General features: G+C 42.0%; 1 protein-coding gene and 1 non-coding gene across 6 annotated transcripts in view; one reads left to right on the plus strand and one right to left on the minus strand.

Moving 5' to 3' along the window:
• Positions 1-25,173, minus strand: part of ACACA (acetyl-CoA carboxylase alpha) — a 277,348-nt gene that overhangs the window by 55,640 nt on the left and 196,535 nt on the right. For all 5 annotated transcript variants that reach the window (XM_061142719.1, XM_061142724.1, XM_061142721.1 and 2 more), the window contains 4 exons: positions 17,191-17,460; positions 12,636-12,733; positions 8,527-8,647; positions 7,523-7,633 (listed from right to left, as the gene is read on the minus strand). In XM_061142719.1, the coding sequence (XP_060998702.1) occupies positions 7,523-7,633; positions 8,527-8,647; positions 12,636-12,733; positions 17,191-17,460 (600 nt within the window). The remainder of the gene's footprint in view (positions 1-7,522; positions 7,634-8,526; positions 8,648-12,635; positions 12,734-17,190; positions 17,461-25,173) is intronic.
• On the plus strand, positions 22,460-22,532 carry TRNAG-CCC (transfer RNA glycine (anticodon CCC)). Its single transcript has one exon. It is a non-coding gene; the product is annotated as a tRNA-Gly (tRNA).

A 25,173-nucleotide genomic window follows, 5' to 3' on the forward strand; every position in this document is an offset into this window, starting at 1 on the left:
TTTCACTTTCATGCACTGGAGAAGGAAATGGCAACCCACTCCAGTGTTCTTGCCTGGAGAATCCCAGGGACAGGGGAGCCTGGTGGGCTGCCGTCTATGGGGTCGCACAGAGTCGGACACGACTGAAGCGACTTAGCAGCAGCAGTATGTAATCACACTAACACAGAATTCTCTCACATGTAGTCACTTTTTTAGATTCCCCACCAGTGCCCCAATCTATTCTCTCCCTGCCGGAACCTAACACAGTTCCCTGTCTACAAGGCAAGACACACCTTCATAGCATAAGACAGTACTAGAAATTAAAGAGAATTTAGGATTCAGAGACCCTCTGGCCTTCACCTTAAGGTAGGAAATGTATTTTACATAGAGGAAAGTGAGGTCCAAAGAGATAAGAGCCCAAAGTTGCTTTGGGCTAGTTGCTTTACCTAGTACATGTCAAGGAGAGGAGTAATAAAAAAAGAATTTACTTGTTTTTTCTTAGGAAAAAAAAAAATCTGAAGGACTTTCCTGGTGATGGTTAAGCACCTGCCTGGCAATGCAGTGGGGTCCATCCCTAGTTGGGGAACTGAGATCTCATGTGCCGAGGCGCAACTAAGCTCGCGCACAGCTTAGAGGGTCCGAACTCCACAACCAAGATCTTTCGTGCTCCAACCAAGATCCCACGCAGCCAAATAAATAATAAATAAACAATTTTTTAAAAATCTAAAGGCTCTCATGGGCTTCCCAGGTGGTGCTAGTGGTAAAAAAAACCCATCTGCCAATGCAGGAAACATAAGAGACACAGGTTCAATCCCTGGGTTGGGAAGATCCCCTGGAGGAGGGCATGGCAACCCACTCCAGTATTCTTGCCTGGAGAATCCCATGGACAGAGGAGCCTGGAGGGCTACAGTCCATGGGGGTCACAAAGAGTTGGACATAACTGAGTGACTAACATCAAAGGCTCTGGAACTTCAAGAAGTTTTAGCACATTTATAATAGGCTATTGATCATGATCGTTCCCCAGTCTCAATGCCCAGGCAGAGCCTCAGAGCTCTGGTTTTGTCTAGAAGCTCTAGTCTGATGCTTGTGTGGGCTCTCTCATCCTGAGTCTCTAAGCCACCATGCCCACGCGGGCTCTCTTAGAGGGTCAGAGGCAGTGGATCCCTGAATGACAATTCCACCACAGATCGGGGCTCAGACTGCTGACTGACTGCCTCAGCGCACTCATGGAGTCAAACATACCTGGTACAGTTTCCTACCAGACCCGAGGAACATCAGATGAGAAACTAAACAACCCCCCAGATGGGGTCGGGTGTGTGCCCCTATTTTATGTGTGCGCAGGGGGAAGGGCTTGAAAACCAAGGGGATGGGCAACCTTTTCTGAGAGCTCGTTCCTCATGCTGAAGAGAGGCTGACTCCGAGAGGAAGCTCACATGCCCTCTTTAGAAAGGAGACTGATCCCATCTGGAGCTCCAGAGAACAGGGCCTGTCTGTTGTGAAAATAGGTAGTTAGGGACTTTTAAAAATGCAAATTGCTGGACTGATCCTTAGAGTGATTATGGGCTATTGTACCAACAAGTCCTTAGGGACCCGCGCAGACAGATGACTGACACGTATACTACCCTATCAGGACCGAACATGGTGCCTCTTGCGTTAATGGCTTTCCAAAGTGTGTGATTGTCTTTAGATAACATCTATGGGGAAAGTCAATATGTGGATGTACTGCCACAGTGAGGACTGACATCTAACATTTTCTTAAAGGAATCTTTGCCTTCCAAGGGTCAGAAAGTAGAGCGAACGTTGTGTTTGTATTTCACTTCCACGTCTTAGATAAAGAGTTGCACTGAGACAGGCCCCTAAATGCATCTTAGGAAGACGACAACAGTACCAGTGAATTACCTGTATTAACTCATTTAATCCTCACAAGAGTCTGTTACAATCCCTGTTTTATGGTTAACACAACTGGGACCTGGAAGGGTTACGTAGATTGTTCAAGGTCACTCCGCTCAGAGTTGGCAAAGCCTGGACTCAAACCTGGCCAGTCTATTTAGTTTTTTTTGGTTTCACCGTGAGGCTTGTGGGATGTTAGTTCCCTGACCAGGGATGGAACCCGTGCTCCCTGCATTGGGAGCTCTGAGTCTTAACCACTGGACCTCCAGGGAAGTCCCCAGTCTGCCTCTTTAAGTTACGTGACAGTTACAAGGCAACCAGAGCTGAAGAACCACCCCTTCCTTTCTTGAGCCTCTATGGCTGACTCTCACACATTGGAGAGTCATGGGCAAGGACGGAGAATGCAGTGCAGGTTCCTGGTGCTATAAGCCCCTGGGAGGGGCTCTGATACTGTACCCCCAAGAGTCACATTTCACGTTGTAGAGACACACAAAAGTATGTATTTGGAAACTGAGATCCAGAGAGGGCCTGATACCAAGATTCAAAAGCAAGATTAGCAGAATTAGCCCCCCTACAGGCCTAACACATAGCCCTAGCCACACTCACCATATAATTTACTTTTTCTTGGCAGATCCAGTGGTACTAGGGACCTGGTCTCTCTAAAGGGAATGAGATTATTGGATATTTTCCCCCCTTAATGCAGAAGCTTTAGAATGCCTTAGCACAAGAAAATCATACATCACCTCTTGAATGAATCTATAATCCATCTATCAGACCATTGGCACATGCCTTACCTCCAGAGACAGTTGTTGTCCAGAGAACAAGTCATAAACTGCAATTCTGATTTCTTGGTATAAAGAGAGAGCTTTCACCACGTCTGGGCAGCGGTTTGAGAACTGGCAGGCTCTAGTCTATATCCCTTATATTTCTCGGTCCTCCTGGCCTACTGACCACCCGACGTTACAGTGCACATAGAGCAGGGAGTGGAAGGAGAGGAAGTGGATCTGAAAGTCACTGCAAACGTCCCATGTCGCCTTGACTTAGGAGTTTATGACTCTACAAATTGTCACAGCCCATTAAGGGTCTTTTTTTCCAGTTTCCCAAGCACACAAGCTGCTGCCTTTGCCAAGCCAGCCTGACTCCCTTCTGGCAGGTAGCCTGTCACGTCCATCAAGTCCGTCCTTACCGCTCAGTGAGGTATTTTGAAGGATCTGCCCACCCACCACCTACTGTTTGAAGAACTGGGAACCCATGACCCCCTACCTTGGGTGACATGAAAGAGCAGGTCCTTAGGAGCTTCTCTTATGTTATCACTCATGACATTTGGACAAAAAGTAAAATAACCACTGGGACGTCCCTGATGGGCTGGTGGCTGAGAGTCCGCCTGCCAATGCAGGGAACACAGGTTCGATCCCTGGTCGGGAAAGGTCCCACATGCCAAGGAGTAACTAAGCCACAACTACTGAGCCCGCGCACTGCAATTACTGAAGCCCCCTGCCTACAGCCAGCGCTGAGCAGCAAGAGAAGCCACCGCGAGAAGCTCAAGCCCCACAACGAGGAGCAGCCCCTGTTTGCTGCAACTAGAGAGGGCCCAGGCAGCAATGAAGACCCAGTGCAGCTTAAAGTAAAATAAACAAGTAAGACGACCAGACTACTTTCTCTTCTCAGGCCTTGTGGACACTGAGCCAGGGAACTGAGCGCACCTTGAATGAAACTCAGGGACGTGAAGGCTCACGTTCTGCGGCTGGTTCTAGTCTGTCGGTGGAACGAAGTTACTCTGCCTTCTACTGTTCCTGTCGTCCTATCTGTAAAATGGGCCTCATGCCACCAGCCCACCCAGAAAGCAACAAGGAGCCACACAGATGTTCTTAAGTTTCAAATAAAGTTATTCAGGCTGCCCCTATCACCAGCCCATCGCCTTGAGTTCAAATGTCAACTCTGCTTGTGCAATGCTTAAGAAAACTGGTTCCTGTATCTCTCCTCACCTGTGTAATATTCTGAATATTTCACACAGAACTACAGGCAGCAAAGAACAAGGCATTCAAGGAACGAGGATATACAAATACTCAGATCACAAGGACAGGGGGCCAAAGTACACATGTGGGGAGCACTTTCTGGTTGTGGAAAACAAAAGACAGAGTGGCAGAGGATGGAGCCCCTAAAAAGATGTGTAAGTGAACAGTGAAATCACTGAAAGGAAGAAACGGGAAACCGTGGGGATGATCATGTTTTATGAGCAGGTGACCACTGCCTGCTACAAAAAGAAATCCTTTAAAAGTAAGAGTCTTTGGAAGAGAGAGGTAGGAAGGGCTAAACTAATTAAAACCGGGTTGGCTAACGACGGGCAACACCACGTGGGTGCTGAGATGGAGTGCAGCCATAAAAGCTTGACGAAGACACGCAGTGTATTAAGTTGGGATTGCGTGTCTTTCCAGCTTCCTTTCTATTAAAGGAACAAACAATTTACATGTGGCTGCGTTACAGAAGTGTGATATGTGGAGTGTCAACCCTTTCTCTTCACACCCAACTGTGTTCAGTCAAAGCAGAGACGGGGTGCAGGTGGGTGGGGAGGGGGAGGAGAAGAGTGGGGAGAAAGAAAGTTTTTAAAAAAATCTCTGCCTCAGCAAAAGTTTTCATTAAAATTTTAGACAAATGATCCCTGTGTCCTTCTCCCTTGCTGCCTGGGGCTCCATGCTATTTCTATGCAAATAACAACCTCGTGGTTTATATCTTATTATTTCCACCGGAGCTGCAGCGACATGACCTGAGATGTGTAAGAGGTGGGGGGGTGGGGGGGAGGTGGAGTTAGAAAGGAGAGAGAGAGAAAGAGAGAAGAGGAGAGAGAGAGATGAAGTGGGTGTTCACTCAAGTGTGAAAAAAATACTGTCAGGAGTGCGCGTCAAGAACAAAAAAAAAATCACAGGGATAACGTGTTTATTTCAGTAGCCCCCCCAGCCCCCTCCACAATCCAGCACCTTTTAAAATTCATTGGGCATCGGCGATCATGCACAATCCATCTGCTTTCACTTTATCATTTGCATTTCATGCCTCCTGGCTTTTGATGTGCTGATACTTTGATGCAGTCAGGAGACGCGCATTATCATTATTTCAATTTTCAAAGGGGTCAACGGGATCGGCACTTGCACACACAGATTTTTTTTTTTTCCCTACAACCTCTGCATGCCCCCCCCCCCCCTCCGCTTCTGACTCTTCGCCCTAATGTTTAACATAAAGGATGAAGACTCAGAAAGGTAGGGGTCAAATGTTTACAGTCTAAAGGCTCGCGTCCACCACCTACATTTACACAGGTACACGCATATGACAGGCTAGATGGTCAGGGCGTGGGGAGGCTCTACGGGGCTCCAGACACACACAAAGACTTTCTCACACATGGAGACTCAGGGAAGCACACAGACACAAAGAGAGAGACTGGCGCTCAGGCAGGAAGAGACATGCACTCAGAGTGACCTGGACACACGCCCAGCGGATGCAAGGCGCAGATTCCTACAGAAGAAAAGGCAGGCGTGCAGGGCGGTAGCGGTGCACACAAAGACACGATGTGCACACGCAGGAAGGCGGAGGGGGCCGCCGGAGAGCCTGGCTCCTGTCTAGTCCCCTTCTTCATACCTGAGAGGCACAGCGGCAGACAGGACATTTTAATGAATTTGCACGAAATCGGGGGTCTGCCAGCTCCATGGCTCTATGTAAGAGGATAGCGAAGCAGTCAGGGCAGGGTTAGGTAACCCCTCTAACTGATCACTCATACAAAAGATCATATCCTTCTGGAAATGAGCATTGTAGGGGAAGTTACAGCTGCAGCCTCACTATCTCTTCCCTACAACTAGCCGCCTTCTTTAACCAGCAGCCCTGCAGGCTAAGAGGAAGATGAATATAATGAATTTGATCACAGCAATTCAACCAGATTTTAAGAAAACAAAACAAAATCCCTAATGCTTCCTTTGCAGCATGATTGAAATTCAACTACCAAGCTTTCAGGAAAAAACAAACAAACCCCCCAGCAGCAGTGAGAACAACACGACAACAGTGACAACACCTTTGCCTTTTGGAATAGTCTTTCAGTATCAGGGAAAAAATAAGAAACTCAGTTGACAAGACCCTTTTCAGAAATTAGCTCTTTGTTCAGGTAGAGGAACATTATAGAAATGTAGGTGTCTTCGTTACATTGGATCCTCACAGATAATGGTACCTACAGTTCTCTTCAGCATGCATCAATATCTCATTCTAAGAAAAAGGATCCAGAAGAACAACTTTTTTTAAAACGTAAGACTCTCAGCCAGTTTCATTCAGAGCAATAACCTCCTTCAGTAGAGACAGTTCACAATCTTTATTTCCAGGCTACTCTCTAAAGAAAGAGCAGGACATCCAGGTCGGCCACTGTGAGCACTGCTCTGCTTTCCTTGGAGAGAAAGGGAAACCCAGAGAAGGATACGGAGTTCACATGGATGCAGAGAGCAAGCTTATCACCTCACACCATTCTCATTTCTGTCATCCCCCAAAGTTATCTGGACTGATGGCAGTGTCAACTTATTCTAACTGGGGATGATAGGCTAGGACACTTAATTCCAATCCTTCCACGTGAAAGTCAAGGCTGGATCTTAAAAAAAAAAAGTTTGTGCAAGTCTAATACACAACTTAGCACATGTGTAATTCCCCAAGTTCAATCCTCAAACCAAGTTAAGAGAGAAGAAAAGGTAACTGGAACTGCAGTGCAGGCCAGTGCTTTGCGCCAAGTTCTAGGTGCTTTTACCTATGTTTTCTCATTTGATGTTTACAGCATCATTTAAAGGTGGAAATTATTACCCATCTTTGACAGATAAAGAAAGATGAGAGGTTATGTGAGTTGTATGAGGTCAGTCAGCCAGCCTTAGACTATTACATATTCCTAGCTTTGGAGAGAAAATAATTTTCCTATGCCTGCAAAGAAGGGGGAACTACATGGTCCTTTGTAATATGCAGGTATTCTTAGGTACTGAGGTCACTGTAAGAGTGAAAACTAACTATTTTTTTCCCTTTGTGGAAAAGTCACTATGAACTTGGATTGAAAAGGCACAAGCATTTCTTTGGAAGGGAAAGTAAATGTCCATGTCATACTCTTTTCTTAGCAATCCATCCATGCATCCACCTGCCTACTTCCCATTCAACATTTACCAAGTACTTCCTTACCTATAAGGCACCACATCTTAAGTGCTCCTTTTCAGAGGTACTTTCACAAATTTCTCAAAATATTAAAACCTGATACCCTTGCCATGTTCAGAGGATGTTTCATAGGTATAGATCTCAGATTGCTTGCTCACAGATGAGAAAAAGGGAGGGAGGATATAACAGAAGCAGTCAATGAAATGTGATCTTTCTAGAAAGACATCAGAATATAAACTCTTTGTAGCAGGAGATATATATGGTTTGTTTCTTAACATATCCACAGGGCTTGGAATAGTGTCAGGCACACAGTAGGTACTCACAACACTCATTATGTCAAATGAATGAATAGGCAGAGAAAACGAAGAGAGGAGAAGGGAGAGACTGAGGAAGGCGTGGGCTGAATATCTTCCCCCACCAATCAAGACCTAGAATCAAGAATTCACAACAGTCTTTGAAAAGCTTCACACACTTCTTCCAAACCCTAGAAACTTACTTTGTTGAGGGCCCCAGCTCCTGTCAGGATTAAGTGAGAATTTTCGACCTGGATGGTTCTCTGTCCCAGTCGGACAAGGTAAGCCCCAATCCCAATGGCCCTGCATGTAACCTTAAAAAAAGAATAAATTCGACATGTCACATATTTATGTTCCCTCCCAAGCTGTAAGAATTAAGGTATAGGTACAAATAATTCACATTAACAGAAGTTTGCTTTTTTTTTTTTTTTAAGATAGGAAAACTGTTTGATTAAATAACAATACAAAAACACAATTTCCTGGTTAAAGCCAAGAAGGTACAGAATTCATTCAATGATTCAAGTAACAGTTAAAGGGTCTCAGACCCTTTACTTCTCTTACACGTTTGCCTGTCCCACAGATGTGTAGCATCCACACTAGAGGTATGAAAAAGGAAACTAGTTAAGAGGAAAAGAAATTTAAGCTGTTAATACTGTGTAGAATATTTAAGAAATAAGAAGTTAAACTAAAGGCTAACACAAGGTGCTAGTTTTATCTGGGGAATCCAATTATGTACATTATCCTATTGTCCTACTACTATGCACAATTAAAATCAAATTGCAGATTTACAATTTTAAAGAAATGCTCCTGGGGCTTCCCTGGTGGCACAGAGATAGGAATCTGCCTGCCAGGGCAGGAGACACAGGTTCGATCCCTGGTCTGGGAAGATCCCACATGCCATGGGGCAACTAAGTCTGTGCTCCAGAGCCCAGGGTACTGCAAATACTGAAGCCCGCACACCCTGGAGCCCGGGGTCCACAACAAGAGAAGCCACCATAATAAGAATCCTGCACCGCAATTAGAGAGTAGCTCCCACCCGCTGCAAGTAAAAAGCACACTCAGCCACAACGACCCAGCACTGCCGATAAATCAATTTTTTTTTTTTAAAGAAATGCTCTCATTTGAGGCTGAACAGCAGTGACGGTGGCAAAAGCAAATCCTAGTCACAGCCAGCTCTCCAAAAATCTCACCCTCGGCCAAGATTTACCAGGCTGATGGTGATGATCTCGTCGTAGGCCAACGAGGATTCCCCAGCAATCATTCCAGAACCTCGAAGGTTCTCTGCTCCAAGTCCTTCTTCCTTCCCAATGATGTCAGTTATCTTGTACCTGGTGGACAGAGCCATGCCAAATTAGACAGGTTAAACACGGGAACAACAATCCATTAACAGAATAACCACCACTGACAGGCTGTTAAAAGCATACTGAACTCTTACATTTAACACCAGAGCTCTGTACATTTTTTATACTCTTCATTCATATATCTTTCCTTCTTAGCTTGGTGCCTGTTTTGTCTGGAAGCAATATGGTATAGCGGAAAGAGCAAAACCTGGAACTAAGTAGACAGGTTTAAATCCCTGCCCTGACACATACATCAGCGCGACTCTAGGGATAAGGTAACTTGTGTAAGATGGGAATTAGAGTGCATCCACTTCTGAGAGCTGAGTAGAGTTAAATTAAGCAGCAATGAGAGGGTTTGACACATAGATGGCGCTCCAGTGTCAGAAGACCTCTTCCTTTCTAGGACACGTCTCTCTACAATCAGCCACAGCCATTAAATCAAGCATTTTAGATGAATGTTACCTAGGAATAAAAAAAAAAAAAAAATCCAGAGGCACAGTGAGAACAGTTTCTCAAGTTCCAAATCCTTTCTCTTTCCAAGACAAGGATGAAGGGAAGGTCAACACAGTGCACTCTATCCCTGCTCCTTGGAAAGTACCCAGTGTATATATGAGAGTTCCTGACACAGTCCTCTGGAGGGGCGGGGGGAATGGGTGCAAAAGTAAAATGCTGGGCAAGTTGTCCAGAAAGCAGCCTGTGGATCCAACGGGAGCCACTCATAGGTCTTCTCAGTGGGAGATTAGGAGTGATAGCTGATAATGCGAAATGAGAGATGGGGAATGCAGCTAATAAAGGAAAAATACAAAGTGGGACATAGAGATGGGCATATGTTATTTATTGTTCCACGTGTGCCCAGAAGGTTTGGCACTGGGCACAGTCTTAGAAACTGAAATAATAAATAAATGTCTCATAGTAGCTCTTAAACTTTTTTTTTTTTTTTTTGCCCCCATATGTCTCTGTTCCTTTACTTCCAGCCTTCCACCAATTCCTTTTCTTTGCCCTCGCTGTTGTTCTGTGGCTTTGTGTTTCTGCTTCCTGGATTCCCAGTAATTCCTTCTCCCAGTTATTCCTTTGGCTTTGTATCTAGACTCTAGATTCCAGACTTATGTTATAGGTAAAGTTAATCTGCGTTAATGGGTAATGAGCCACAGTAATTTGGTGGTGGGGGAGGGGGTTATATGTTCTTTTTATAAGGCCCACATGCCATATAGTCACACATACTCATGGGCCCAGCCAGCCTTCCTTGCAAAGCAGATCTTTTCCCTCCTAAGGAGTGCATACTGTTTCACAGGTGTTTATGATTTGTTAAATGACATCTTTTCCTATTGCATCACATGAAAGAGAATAAAAAATTTCCCATTTTCTGCTCTATGATCTAAGTCTTCTACCTTTAAGACTATCATTCTTTAAAGTAGTACCAGGGACTTCCCTGGAGATCCAGTGGTTAAGACTCTGTGTTTTCACTGCAAGGAGCACAGGTTTGATCCCTAGTCAGGGAACTAGATGCTGCATGTCGCATCACACGGCCAAAAAACAAAAAAGGTAGTATCACATTTTGATGTTACTTTAATAAAAACCTTTGTGCAACATAATATAATTACAAAAGATTTATGTGTGTCATTTTTGATCCTCACAACAGTACAGTGTGATAAGGAATATCATCTCCATTATCATAGATAATAACAGCCAGGATCTGTGATTGCTTACTATGTGCTCAGTACTGTGCCCATAAGGGCTTCACATACATAAGCTCACTTGATTCTTCTTCATACAGATGAGGAAACTAAAGATCAGAGAAGAAAACTGAATTATTTTAACAAAAGCAATATACAAAAATCAAGTCTTCTGACATACCAGTAACAAACAGTTAAAAAATACAATGGTGGGGGTGGGGTGGGAATCCTGTTCAGAGTAGCAAGAAAAAAGTGCAAAACATATAGAGTTATTTAAAAAATGGCAAAATCCCACAATACCTACACTGTACACCAAGAAATCCTGGGATGGGTGCCACAGTGACCCCTCAGGGGCACTGAAGGACATTTCAAATTTTTGAGAGAAATTCTATGTGATATCTGTTGGCTCCCATGTGAACTACTAGTTTCAAGCAGTTCATAGTTTAACACTAGGTAGTGCTACATTCCTTCTGACAATCTTTGCAAAGCTGGGTTTTCAGTTTTGAAGGTGGTGCAGGGTGGAGGGAGTTCTACACAAAAATCAGTGCAGAACAAGATGTGAGGGTGGCTATGTCCAAGCTGATTCTAAGATCTGCAACGTAGTACAGATGCAAATATCCCATAAGTAAGTAACTGCAAAAATTTAAGAATGAAATAAAAAAATTTTCTGTTGTGATACGTATTATACAGTTGACTCTTGAACAATAACCATAGTTGGGGCATCAACCCTCAGTAGGTGAAAATTCAAGTATCACTTATAGTTGGTGCTTGATTATTAACACATGGTTCTTCCATGTCTATAAACAGATTCAACCAACCACAGATGGTATAGTACTGTTGCATTTACTGTTGAAAATGTCCATGTAGAAGTGGACTCAAGAAATTCAAACCCATGTTGTTCACAGCATAAATACTTATGAAGCTCTCTGGGTCTGACTACTCAATAATCAGAAATACCAGGTATATCTTTTTGCCTAAAGCTGCTATGAAAAAATTACGGAGACAATATGGGTGCTGTGAACCAAAAAAGACTGGGACCTTCTGGCATAACCTATGTGAAGAAAACTATAAAACTTCAAATATACACTTAAATAATTAGAAAAACACACCATATATCTTGTTGGGAAGAGTTAATATTATGAAGCACTCAGATCTTCCTAAATTAATTTATAAACCTAATGCAACTCAGATCAAAATCATTATGGGAGGTTTGGGGGAATTAAAAAAAATGAGCCTATATGTAAAAAGACAAAAATAATTAATAAAATTTTGGGGAAAAATTAAGAATGTGAGGAACCCTAGGCCATTAGAACAGTTAAAACTGTGTGGCATTAGTCCAAGAATAAATAGAACAAAAAACAGACTATAAAGCCTGGTAATTGAGTTAAGATTATTATAAAAGTGAAGAAAGTATGAATTATTCAATAAGATCCTGGAGCAACTGATTAACATTCTGGAAAATACTTTCAGATAGATTATAAAAATGTTCAACCTCACTGGTGATCAAAAAATACCAGTTAAAATAACAATTGCCATTTTCATCCTATTTTATTGACAATAATCAATGTTGGCAAGGGTGGAGAACAATTAAACAGGGTGAACAAGCACTACATATATTGCTCATGGGAATGCAGCTCTTGAGAGGACAATTTGAAATTATTAAAAAAAAATTTTTTTTTAATGGATATACTTTTTGACTACTAATTCTACTTTTAGAAATTAACACAAAGTAAATAACCAGAGCTATTCCTCAAAGTTTACATAAAAGAATGATCAGTCCAGGGTATAGCAGTAAAAATTAGAATTGTCTGAATGCTCAAATATGATACATTAATTATAAAGATTTATATGAAGCCATTAAATATCATATTCTCAAATAATATTGTAAGAATATAAAAAGTTCCCCCCCAAATAATTTTTAGTGGCAAGAATTACAAAAGACCTTTTCTATTATGACCCCAATTATGTAGGAAAAAAGATGTATATACATATGACAGAAAGTATATAATATATATTAATAGTGGTGATCTCTTGGTAGGACTATAGCTGGTTTTTACTTTTTCTTCATAATTGTTTGTATGTTCCAACTTTTCAAATGAATATAATAAACAATTCTAAAGCCTCAATGAATAACTTTGCCTTTTAGCTAGTAAGTGGTAGAGCGGAGATACCTAAGGCTTCTAGGTTATGCAACAAGCAATCTTCATTGCTCAAGGTCATGATCAGCAGGACAGTGAGAAAAAAATGATCATATTCTCCTGTTTTGAATCCACGGCCAAATTATTCTGATAGATAATACCTACCTGGATTCTCCTTCATCTTCCACATGTTCACAATGGACAGAGTTGAGAGCACTGACTCTCTTATAATCTTGAGGGGTCAGATATAAATATTTGTATCCCTGTGGGAAGCACAGATAGTTTTTAACCCACTATTTGCCATCACCACATGACCCGAAGACCCAGCAAAGCCCATATGATGCAGCTTGTTCTAAGCTAGCTTTAAATCGCCAAATCATGGCTTAGAGTTACTGTCTCATAGAATACTAGCATTGAGAATGCTCCTTTGAAAGATGGGGGTGTCTGTTTCTGTATCATTGTATCCTTGAAATTAGGTATCTTACAGCTGCAACTTTAGGTACTGATACATTCCACTCATTTCCTTTTCATCAAGGTTAAAGGGTCATTCTCTAATCTTAGGTGATATCTCCATTAAAAATATCAACACAAAATTAAAACTTTATATGAATTACTATTCATCATTTTCTCACAATGGTACCATCGTACCATCAAAATATAGATGGGTCAAGGATAATTGAGAGCATCACAAAACTGGAGTATTCGATCTTAAAATCAGATGTCTATGCAGTGCTAATGATCAGTAAACACTAAGCTTGTACCTTTTGTTTTTTTAAATAAACATTTTATTTTTTAAATAAAAAAGCAAAAAAAAAACTTGCTTTTTAAAATAATCCCTACGTACATTAAAAAATCACACTAACATTTCATAATTGGCTTATTTTTATACATACATATGCACACTCACACACAGAGTTACTTAATACACGTATTCACCTTAAGTGAATGAGTCACTCAGACCAAAAAACAAAAAAAAGCAAGCAGAGACAAACACTTAAAATACTATGAGAAACTATGTCCGCTGTTTAACTGAATTTGTCCCACAACGAGCACAACATGTCAGAGACATGAATTTGAATTTGCCACCGATCCTGCCTCACTCTTGCTGAGGAAGCACGAGTGTCAGCAGTGTGTCCGTCACCAACATTTATTGGGCGCCTGTTACATGGAAGGCATGGGAAAAACAGGAAGGGACGAAACGGGCAAAAGTTTCTGGCGTTACACAACTTATCTTCTGGTAGGAGATACAGAAAGTACACAAAATAAGTAAGTTAAATATACGATGTTAATGGGAATAACGTTTGAGGGGAAAAAAATAAAATAAACGGAGGAGACAGGACAGCTGGGAGAGTTGACCTTCTAGAAGAACAGCCAGGGAAGGCTTTGCTGAAAATGTCATTTGAGCCAATACCTGAAGAGCTGTGGCAGTGAGATATGGGGGTATCTGGAGGAAAAGCACTCCAGGCAGAAGGAACCACAAGCGTGAAAGTGCCAAGTGTGCCCAGCAGGCTCAAGACAGAGCGAGGGGGTGGAGGAACCACGGTGTGGGACGAGGTGGGAGCGGACGAGGGCGGGGGCCCTGGGGGCCAACCTAGGAGAGACTTGCCGGCAACTGCAGGGTTTCTGGCCCTCACGTGAGTTAGCTGGGAAGCCTTTAAAGGGTCTTAATCACAGCAAAGTTTGGAGTCGCGATCTGATTTACATTTAACTGGATCATTCCACTTTCCTTCCTTTCCATTTTTATTTTTGGTCGTGCTGGGTCTTTGTTGCCACGCTGGCTTTTCTCTGGTTGCAGCAAAGCAGGGGCTACTCGTCAGTTGCGGCGCATGGCCTTCTCATTGCATGGCTTCTCTTGTTGTGGAGCAGGGGGCTCTGGGGCGTGCAGGCTGCAGTAGTTGCAGCTCCCGGGCTCTAGAGCACAGGCGCAATAGTCATGGTGCATGGGCTGAGCTGCGCTGCCGCATGTGGGATCTTCCCGGGCCAGGGATTGAACCTGTGTCTCCTGCATTGGCAGGCAGATTCTTTACCACCGAGCCACCAGGGAAGCCCTCCACTTTCTGTTGAGAGTAGACTTTGGGTAGGGGCAGGGGCAAGGCCAGAAGCAGGAAGGTCAATGAGACGCGACCGCAATAAACGCAGTAAGAGATGACAGGGGCCTAGACCCCTGTGCAGCAGCGGAAGTGGTCAGAGGTGGGTGCGTTCCAGGTATATTTCGCAGGTTGGGATGTACACGTGATTCACTGACAGGGAGGATGTGCGATGTGAGAAAGACAGGCCAAGCATTATTCTAAGATCTGTTACATAAACAGAAGAATAGAGGTTTCATTTACTGAGCTAGAGAAGACTGTAGGAAGAACAAATGCAAGGAGGACGACTAGAATCTGCGGTGAGGCAGATGTGCAGGTAGAGAGGTTGAGTCCGGACAGATGAATCTGAAGTTCAGGGGTAGGATACCAATTTAGAAGTTCATCAGTTTATAGATGGAATTTAAATCTTGAGGACTGGGTGAGATGACCAAGGGTAGGTGAATAGAGAAAAGTGGAGAGGGTCCAGGGACTAAGTCCTAAAACACTTTTTTTCTTTCTACCTCACCTTCTATAAAAGCTATCTTGCCAAAGCACCAGGTGAGGTGACTCTGGGCCCTGATGGGGTCGAGGCTGGGAGATCCTGGACTTGGTTCTGCCACAGCCTTCGTGACCCTGATATCTATCTCCACTCACATTTTAAAAAATAATTTGAAAAATCTGAGATAAAATTCACATTAACATAAAATGACCATTGTACAGTGTACAATTCAGTAGTTTCTAGTATATTCAGATGTTGTGCAACCACCACCACTATCTAATTCCAGGATATTTCTATCACCCCAAAAGAAACCCTGTACTTAATAATGAAAGTGAAAGTCACTCAGTCGTGTCCTACTCTTTGCGACCCCATGGACTACATAGTCCATGGAATTCTCCAGGCCAGAAGACTGGAGTGGGTAGCCATTCCCTTCTCCAGGGGATCTTCCCAACGCAGGGATCAAACACAGGGCTCCTGCATTATAGGCAGATTCTTTACTAGCTGAGCCACAAGGGAAGCCCAAGAATACTGCAGTGGGTAGCCTATCCCTTCTCCAGCAGATCTTCCCAACCCAGGAATTGAACTAGGGTCTCCTGCATTGCAGGCAGGTTCTTTACCGGCTGAGCTGCCAGGGAAGCCCAAGTACTTAAGAGTGGTCATCAACAATTCTCATACACTTTTGAAATGAATTTTACTGAAGCATATTTTACAGGCAACAAAATCCATCAGTTTTAAGTGTTGTAGTTTGATGAATTCTGACAAATGTATACACTTGTGCATATTTGCCATTACAATCAAAATATAGAATATTTCCATCATCCCCTGACACTCTTAAAATGTAAAAGGCAGCAAAGGAAACTGAGAAAGAGTGGTTAGAAGGGTAAAAAGGAGATTATGGGGTCCTGGAAACCAAGAGAAGAAAGTATTTCAAGGATGAAGGAATAACCAACTGCATGGAATGCTGCTGAAATGCTGCGTAAGTGAGGTTCACAAGAGAGTTTAACAATATGGAATCAATGGCAACCTTGACATAAGCAGCTCGGGTGGAACGGTGTGGGTGCAGGAGAAACAGAGATGGGTTCCAGAGGGGATGGGAGGGAGAAAGGGATCTGGAGACAGCAAGAAGAGAAACTCTTTAAGGAGTCTTGCTGTGGAGTTCCTTTGGTGGCTCAGTAGTAAGGAATCCACCTGCCAATGCAGGATACGCCAGTTTGATCCCTGATCCGGGAAGATTCCATATGATAAACAGGACAAGTAAGCCGGTGAGCCACAACTAACGAGCCCACGCTGCAACTACTGAAGTCCATGCACTCTAGAGCACATGCTCTGCAACAGGAGAAGCCATCACAATGAAAAGGCCTTGCATGGTAACTGGGGAGGAGCCCCCGCTTGCCGCCACTAGGGAAAGCCTGCATGCAGGCCAGCGCAGCCGAAAGGCAAATAAATCTTAAAAAGAAAAGAAGTCTTGCTATAAATGGAAGGAAAAAATGGGGTAGGGTTGGTGACTGGAGGGGTCAATGTCTATGTGCTAAAGACACAGACATGTGTCTTCTAATAGAAAGGAAAAACAAGAGAGAAGGGGGAGGTGCTTTGATCTACATCCTTAAGTTGGCAAGAGGGGAGAGGACCAAACATAGTGGGATTGGCCTTAGACAGGAGGAGAGACTCTTCATCAAAGTCTCTCTCCAGGCTCTGTGGCACAAGGGAAAGAGAAACCAGTCACCATGTAAGAGGGAATAAGAGTCTTCGGAGGACAGGCAGGTTTCAAGTAGGGCAAGAAGGTTGGAGAACAATCAGAGAAGCTGAGGATCTGAGAGATTTTGCTGATAACTGACCATATGTCTTAGAAGACAAGGTGGAATAATTTAATAACAAAATTAGTAACAATACTATTCTGGCTTAACTTGTCTCACATTAAATGCACACCTACTATTTCCATCTAGTACAACCCAAGAAATGGTGTTCTATTTCCAAGCTGGAGGAAAGACTAGGTGAACATATTGAGAGAGAATTTATTTCCAGTGCAGTTGCTAACTTTTGAACTTAAACCTCTACTTCTCCCCAACCTTTGTACACACACACACACACACACACACACACACACACACACATATCCGTAAAGTAATCGGAAGTATTATCTTTTCTTAATCTGTACCTTGTAAGGATCCTCAGGATCTACCCAGGCCACGTGAAACATATGACGAATTTCCTCTGCCAGTCCAATTCTTGCTCCACTGTTGGCTGCTACATAGATGCGTGGGATGCCCTCTGCCCTGGCAAGTTCAGAAGCTCTGAGAAACAGCCAATCCTCTTGGGGTCCAAAGGACCCAATTCGATAAGTAATGTCATTGCCAATAACAATGATATCTCGGCCGTCTGGATATTCTGGACTTTTAAGGGTCATTTTCCAAGCTACCATGCCAATCTGCAAAGGCATAAACAGACAAACAAATCAATACAAGCTTCTTATATGCAGAACTCTGCTCCAAGTTCCTTGAAGATATCAGATTGGATGCAGACACAACTTTTGTGTAAAGATATGCAATGCTAAAGAGCCAAGCTCCCTGTGGGAAACTAGAGCAAATATTCTAGCATACTTCCCTAAGATTATGTTGAGAACAGCTGGTTTACTATGTATGTATTTCACAGCTGTCTCAATTTCTTCTTTGGGTTTGCTCAAAGAAGATGGAAAAACCAAAGTCTAAATACACTCAGCATATGTATGGAAGAATACTGTGGCCCTGGGAATTAAGCCAGGATTCCCTAACTTATTACCTTATTTTGTGAGATTCTTTCCAAGAAACCTTTCACATGTAGGAAAGCAGGAAGAGGATTACCTCTCATGACTGTACAACTTTTACAAGCCTGGGCCCTTTTATTGTCCTCTAGTATTTGATAGGGCTACCCCTGCGGCTCAGCGGTAAAGAATCCGCCTGCAATGCAGGAGATGTGGGTTTGATCCCTAGGTCAGGAAGATCCCCTGGAAAAGGAAATGGCAATCCACTCTAGTATTCTTGCCTGAGAAATCCCATGGACAGAGGAGCCTGGAGGGCTATAGTCTCTGGGGTTGCAAAACAAATCGGACATGACTTAACGACTAAATAACAAGTATTTGATAGGAATAATGGCAGCATTCTTTATTAGTTTGCTTCAGGTATCTTCTATTTCTGCAGGAACTGCTCTATCTCAACATTGCCTCCTCTGAGCATCTCTTGTTGCTTTCTCCCAACACCAGAGCACCAAAGGATGCAAATATGCAAGTAACCGACCTCTTGCTGCACTAATATAGGTAAATCTCTGCTCACTGTTCAGTAGCATCTGTCCAGTCACACAAATAAATGAAACTGACCTAATAGGCGGGGATGACATGTCTCTTCCCAAACCCTCACAGCCCTCTCCTCTTTTAATCCCCTTCCATATGAGAACTAGTCAATCCTTCTACTTGTTTATTCGCTAGTTCTTTTCTATTCACTCATACCTCAGTTATGGCTGCAGTTTTTCACGTCTGCCTGTCTGCTTCCCCATGCCAGGATAAGTAATGTTTTCCATTCTTTTTTCTCCCCACTGATTCTTTCTGTCTGCCCTGCTTCCCACCCCCACCACTTGCCCCCAAACACAAAGCCTACCAGTGAGCATTCCTGGTCCTGCCTAATGGAGCCCAGCCACATTCGCAGTCTTGGGCCCTCATCCCCGGGCTGCTGTGTGTCACCTCATTGGGGAGCCGGCCATCAAGAAGGGCCATTAACAGATGTAAATAGCGGCATCCCTGGAAAGCCACATGCATCACCCAGACTCAACCGGGCCAGTGATCATAAGCTCTTGAGTACACATTCTTCAATCCAATTGCACATCCGCTGTAATCAGGCTGGTTGAAGCTTTCCACACAGCTATTTGTGATTCTCAGCATTAAGAAATATATATACGAAACATCCACAGATAAATATAAGCTATTTAATATATACCATTGGCCAAATACAAATCAAAATGGATAAAAATCCAATCACCTTTGGAAGTAAGGCAGGATTACACCATCTGCTCATTAAAGACAGAGAAGAGGAAGAAGAAACAGATCATCCAAAAAAATAGCACAGAGAAACTCCAAATATCAGGTTAATTTTGGTTGTTTTTTTTTAAGAAACTGATCAATATAATGCCTGTGTGGAGAAAAATATTTTAACTGCCTTCTCATGTGGCCCTCTAAAACCCAACACTTCTTTTGCTTTTCAGAAGGAAAAGCTATTTCCTGTGAACACATTTGTAATTGGGGAGGTTGGGTTTCACACCAAATTTTATGATATATTAACCTCTGCTATCTAGGCCAGAGCCACTTAGATACAAGCCTGGAAGAATCTACTTGAGCATTTGCATCCTAATGCAAACACTATGTTCCGAGTGGCACTGGGCAAGCAAATAACACTCTTATCTTTGGCTATTACCTGGGGACTCTGTGTCACTTAGGCAGTCAGTTCAGCAACTGGCCAGGTCATTATGCTGACAATATTGACTTCTAATTAGGTGTCAATACAGCAGCAGCAAGAACAGGCTACTCTTTATCAATGTCTTTCCAAAGTGTGTTCCTCATCGACTGGCCTTTCCCCACTTAAACAGCACCAGTACAGGATAGAGAATGCTGTCTGAGTCTCGGCACAGTCAGATTCCTTTTTGATTGAGTGTTGAATAAGCACAATGGATAAGTATGGAAGGAAGCATCTGTTGCTCAATTTTTAAAATTTAAATCTAATTTAAATATCTAAATTTAAATATATTTACACATATATTTACATACATTTAAATTTAACTCATGTTAAAAATTAGATTTTACTGCTAACCAAATGATGGGATACATAATGTTGAAGGTAGGGCTGGGGAATCAAACAAATTTGGATCCACATCTAAGTCCTGCCATTTATTAACTGTGTGACCCTGGGAAATTCACTTAACTTCATTAAGATTCAAAGTCCCCATGTACAAAATTAATGTTACCTATGGGTTTGATGAAAAGCTATTAGAAGCAGTAATCTAGAATATTAATTTTACCATATGAAGTTTTCCTTTGTCTTTCCTCTCAACCTACCCAAATTTTACCCATTCCATAAAAGTTCACTCAAATTCCATTTCCTCAGAAAGCTTCCCCTAGTCTAAAGTGATTCCTCTCTTCCCAGATCTCCTACTAAGAACTTCATGTAGAGAATTCATTTGATAATTATTCATATATGGATTAGGACTGCTTTTAGTCTGTCAGCTTGAATTGTCATATCATCTGCTTCATCACATAGCAGGACTCCTACACATTCCTACACATAATACGGAAGTAATAAATATTTGCTAGTTCCACAGTCATTTCATTTTTAAAATGATAGCTGGAAAATACTCAACACCAAGAGCCTAGAACATCATCCACAATTTATCTCTAGGGATCACAGAGAAACAGTACTAAAATATGATTAAAATGTTTTATTTTTTAAAAATAATAAGAATAATTGCTACCATCATTTGAACACTTATGCTGTATGACACTATAGAAAGTGAAAGTGAAGTCGCTCAGTCATGTCCAACTCATTGCAACCCCATGCACTGTAGCCTACCAGGCTCCTCCATCCATGGGATTTTCCAGGCAAGAGTACTGGAGTGGGTTGCCATTTCCTTCTCCAGAGGATCTTCCCGACCCAGGGATCGAACCCGGGTCTCCCACATTGTAGGCAGACGCTTTACCATCTGAGCCACCAGGAAAGTCAAATGATATTATAAATGCTAACAAATACTGATAATAGTTAAGAGATTAAACCGTAAAGTCTGTCTTGGTTCAGTTGTATAGCCTTGGATAAGTTGTAGAGCTTCGGACAAGTCACATAACCTTGTGTAGCCTCAATTTTTCTAATTATAAAGCGGGGATAACAGTATCCTTCTGAAGGGACTGTTGAGAGGAACATCATATTAAATTAGTACCGAGCCGGGCATATAAAGTCTTCAAATAGTAGCTATTATCATTATTAACTTAAAAAACCATTATGATTACCATAAGAAAACCAAGGCACGGAGGAATGAAATAACTTGTCCTTATACCTAGAATGAATAACTTACTCTTCAAGGTATGAGTCACAATTACCTTTACTAGAGAAATTAAGAAACTATGTTCCAGACTGGTGCCACTGCACTTAGCTGAAACAATACGGAAAGATAAACATCAATTGTGACACAAACATAAACATCACTGACAACTAAATGCAATGTATGGGTTGGATCCTGGAACAGAAAAAAGACATTAGTAAAAAAAAAAAAAACTGGTGAAACCCAAAACAAAGTCGATATTTTATTTAATAGTAGCGTACCAACGTTAATTTCTTAGTTTTTAAAATTATACCATGGTTATATAAGAGGTTAATGTTAGGGGAAGCTGGGTGAAGATTAAAAATGGGAACTCTATGATTTTTATAACATTTCTGTAAATCTAACATTAAGATAAAATGGAAAAAACAAATGTCATGATAAAAACTTTTCTCAAGGGAATATATTGACTAGTGGGGTTATTGCTAGTGTTCTGAACAGCCTTATAAAATTATGAATAGTATCTTTAAAATACCCATGATGTAAAATTTTAAGAAGACAGCAAGGAGATCAAACCAGTCAATCCTAAAGGAAATCAACCCTGAATAGTCACTGGAAGGACTGATGCTGAAGCTGAAGCTCTAATACTTTGGACACCTGATGCAAAGAGTCGACTCACTGGAAAAGACCCTGATGCTGGGGAAGACTGAGGGCAGCAGGAGAAGGGGGCAGCAGAGGATGAAATGGTTGGATGGCATCATCAACTCAATGGATTTAAGTTTGGGCAAACTCTGGGAGACAGTAAACGACAGGGAAGCCTGGTCCATGGGACCTCAAAGAATCAGACATGACTGAGTGACTTAACAACAACAAAGGATAACAAAATTGCATGTATACTCTAGTAACCGAGAGGAAAAGCAGGGTAGTGGTTAAGAACACAGATTCAGAAACCAGATGCAAGGAGTCTGAATCTAATGGAATCTGACTCTGACAGAATAGAAGTTCAGTCAGTTTTCTAGCCACATAACCTTAGGTAAGATATTAATCTCTACATACCTGAATTTCCTCATCAGTAAAATGGGGTAATAAAAACCCAGTCTGCTGTGAAGACAAATACATGTTAAATCTTAGAATCTTACCTGGCATATTGTAAGCACACAGTGTTACAACACACAGACACATACATATACACACACTCTCTATCTCTGAAAGCAAAGCATGTTGGGGAGTAGAAGGAATAGAAATAAAGAAAACAGCAAAATGGGATGGTAATTTAGGATGATGGGACTTTGAATTTTTTTCCATTTTCCAAATTTCTTCAAATATGCTTATGCCTTGATAACTTAAAAATTTTATAATTGAAAGAGGGAGATGGGACTTCCCTGGTGGTCCAGTGGCTAAGACTCTGCACTCCCAATGCAGGGGACACAGGTTCAATCCCTGGTTGGGGAACTAAGGTCCCGTATGTTGTAGGGTACAAAAAAAAAAAATAAAGAAAAAAAAAAAACAAACTACAAAATATTTCTTCACTGGGTAATAGGTACATGGGAGCTTATATATTAACTCTATTTCAGTGTGCATTTGAACATTTTCATAGTGGAGGAAAAAAAAATCTCACCAACCTAATAGATTTCTCAGGCTTGAGAGGAACTGACTCCAGGTTTTACTTACACTACAACAGATCACATTTATATAAAATTAGAAAGAAGGGAATAAACATATGAAAATTTAAAATCAGGACTCACCTTAAAGGAAGCAGAACGTCAAGAACTCTGTTGGGGCTCTCATCGACTTTTTTTTTTTTTAAAGAAATGCTCTGCACTGATGTGGTATAATGTAAACATATGCATATATAGGTTTATACAATATTAATATCTCTACCTGAGAAGTAACTGCTTCAGTGTTTTTCTGGTCTGATGGTTAAATACATATTTATACTTTTAACGTCAATATTTGTACAATAGACAAGAACAGTGCCTATCAGCTAAATACATATTTAGGACTGTACCCCATGTATTACAAACATGTACTAAAATCGAAAGCTCATATTTATACAGAGCCTTTCATCTTGAAGGGGGCTAAAGAGCTTTGTAAGCATATGTACATAAAAGGACGTTTGCCACTGATAGGCAGGCAGGGTATCAGTTCGCCCGCTCCCGTTTCTTCCAGCGGTCCTGGGGAGGAACACACGGTGTCAACAGACGCAGGTCTGTGTCAGCTGTGGAGCCGTGTAACACAATAACCCACACTGCCACGCGCAGTCGCCGGAAAGGAGCTTGCAACCTGAGCCCAGCAACCGCTGTCCTCCAGTGCAGAAGCACCACGGCCGTCCCAGCTTCGTGTGTTTAAATTATTCTCTACCCAACTCAACTAATCACTTGACAGAATTGAATTTGATACTGGAAATGGTTTCTGAATGCAAAATACTTTCTGTCTGATGATGAAAACTAGGTTGAAAAGCGCTTCCCTCCGCTCTTGTTCGATTTAGAGGCAGCATGGGGGGGAGGCGCGGGGGAAAGGGTCACAACATTCAGGAGAAATGAATCAAAATATTCTATCTAAGAATAGCTTTGTCTCAGAGGATTGGGTCATTACTTCAGAAGACAGTCATATTTGCCTCCCGTTTAATTAGGACACCGTTAAGTTTCTCAGTCAAATTACTTTATATGGACAGGGTCTATATCATACACACAATGGAGTATATTATATTGCAAATTCTGTAACTGTCATATAAAAGCATACACAAGTGTGATAATGTGATCAGGAATATGACATTCACTGATTTCACCTAAAGCCAAGCTGCCTTGTATATTAACAACTGAAGGAAATTCCATCGCTGAATTCCCTTGTTTTCAGCCCCTCTCCCTCTCCAATGTTTCTATGCAATGAAACCTAGTGAAATGGACACTCCAGGACGGACAGCTAAGGAAACAACAAAAGGAGAACACGTAGCCTGAGACGCGATCGGGAGAGTGGGTGGGTGTGTGGCCTCAGGAGTCTCAGACTCAGGCTTTGGGGCCCTGGCAGCGCCACAGACTTTTCTGACCACTGTGTCATCCAGGCACAGATGGACCCAATGCTTCTAGGCACTTACGGCCAATTAGAGTTTCATTAGTATAGCCATAATTCATTATTTTAAAAAACATCTAGTTTCAGATTATTTTTGATAACAGAGCGTTCCAATTAGCAGATTTCTTAGGTGCAGGATTATCCACCTCAACTAATTACCTTAAAGTGAGAAAGGGAAGAGGATCAAAAGGGTTACAGCGAATAAAGTGAGGATAAGCAGAAATAAATATTTGTTTTCTTTATATAAGTTCTAAAGAAGAAAATATTTCTTTGGCCACAGTCAGATCCTGGAATAAACACGCACCGAGGAGAGAGGAGGGGGCTGGGGAGGAGAAGGCAGGCAGAAGAGAACAGTCTTATTTAACTGTTTTTATGTGGGTAAAATGATTTGTGCCACAGTATTTCCATAAGAAGTGGGACCATTATTTTCCTGTAGAAACACATTTGGTTTGAAAAGTATCACTGGACAGGACGTGAAAATCAAACCGAATGAATTATTCACAACCTCCGATCAGAGGTGATCATTATTTCTGATGCTCCAAACAGTGATTAGGATTCTGCCCTGAGATGTCATTTTCTCGCTGAGTAACACCAGCAATACAGAAAGGCATTATCTATCTATCCATATATGTATTTTTTTCTCCTGGGAGGACCTTGGTTTAATGTTACTATAACAGATAATAAAAACATGATAACATTAACATTTATTCTGATGGTGCCCATAAATGCCATTAGTCTGACACAAAGTGTCAACACTAATCATGACCCAAAATTAACACCCAAATTGACATCCACATTAATTGTACTATCAGTGTGAATAGCATGTGCAAGTGTACATATGCACACGTGCCCACCTGTGCTTTCCAAAGCTGCTGTTGTCACAAAGTAAAACAACAATGTTAAGCTCAATAAAGAAATCTGAAGGGAAAACTAAGGGGCAGAACAGGACAGGAATTTGTTTTCAGGGATGTAAGAAGCATTCATCAAGTCTAGCTATGCCGTGGGAAGCAGAAAGGGAATGTCT

Source organism: Dama dama, chromosome 5 (assembly GCF_033118175.1).
Source record: "Dama dama isolate Ldn47 chromosome 5, ASM3311817v1, whole genome shotgun sequence".
Classification (NCBI taxonomy): Eukaryota; Metazoa; Chordata; class Mammalia; order Artiodactyla; family Cervidae; genus Dama; species Dama dama.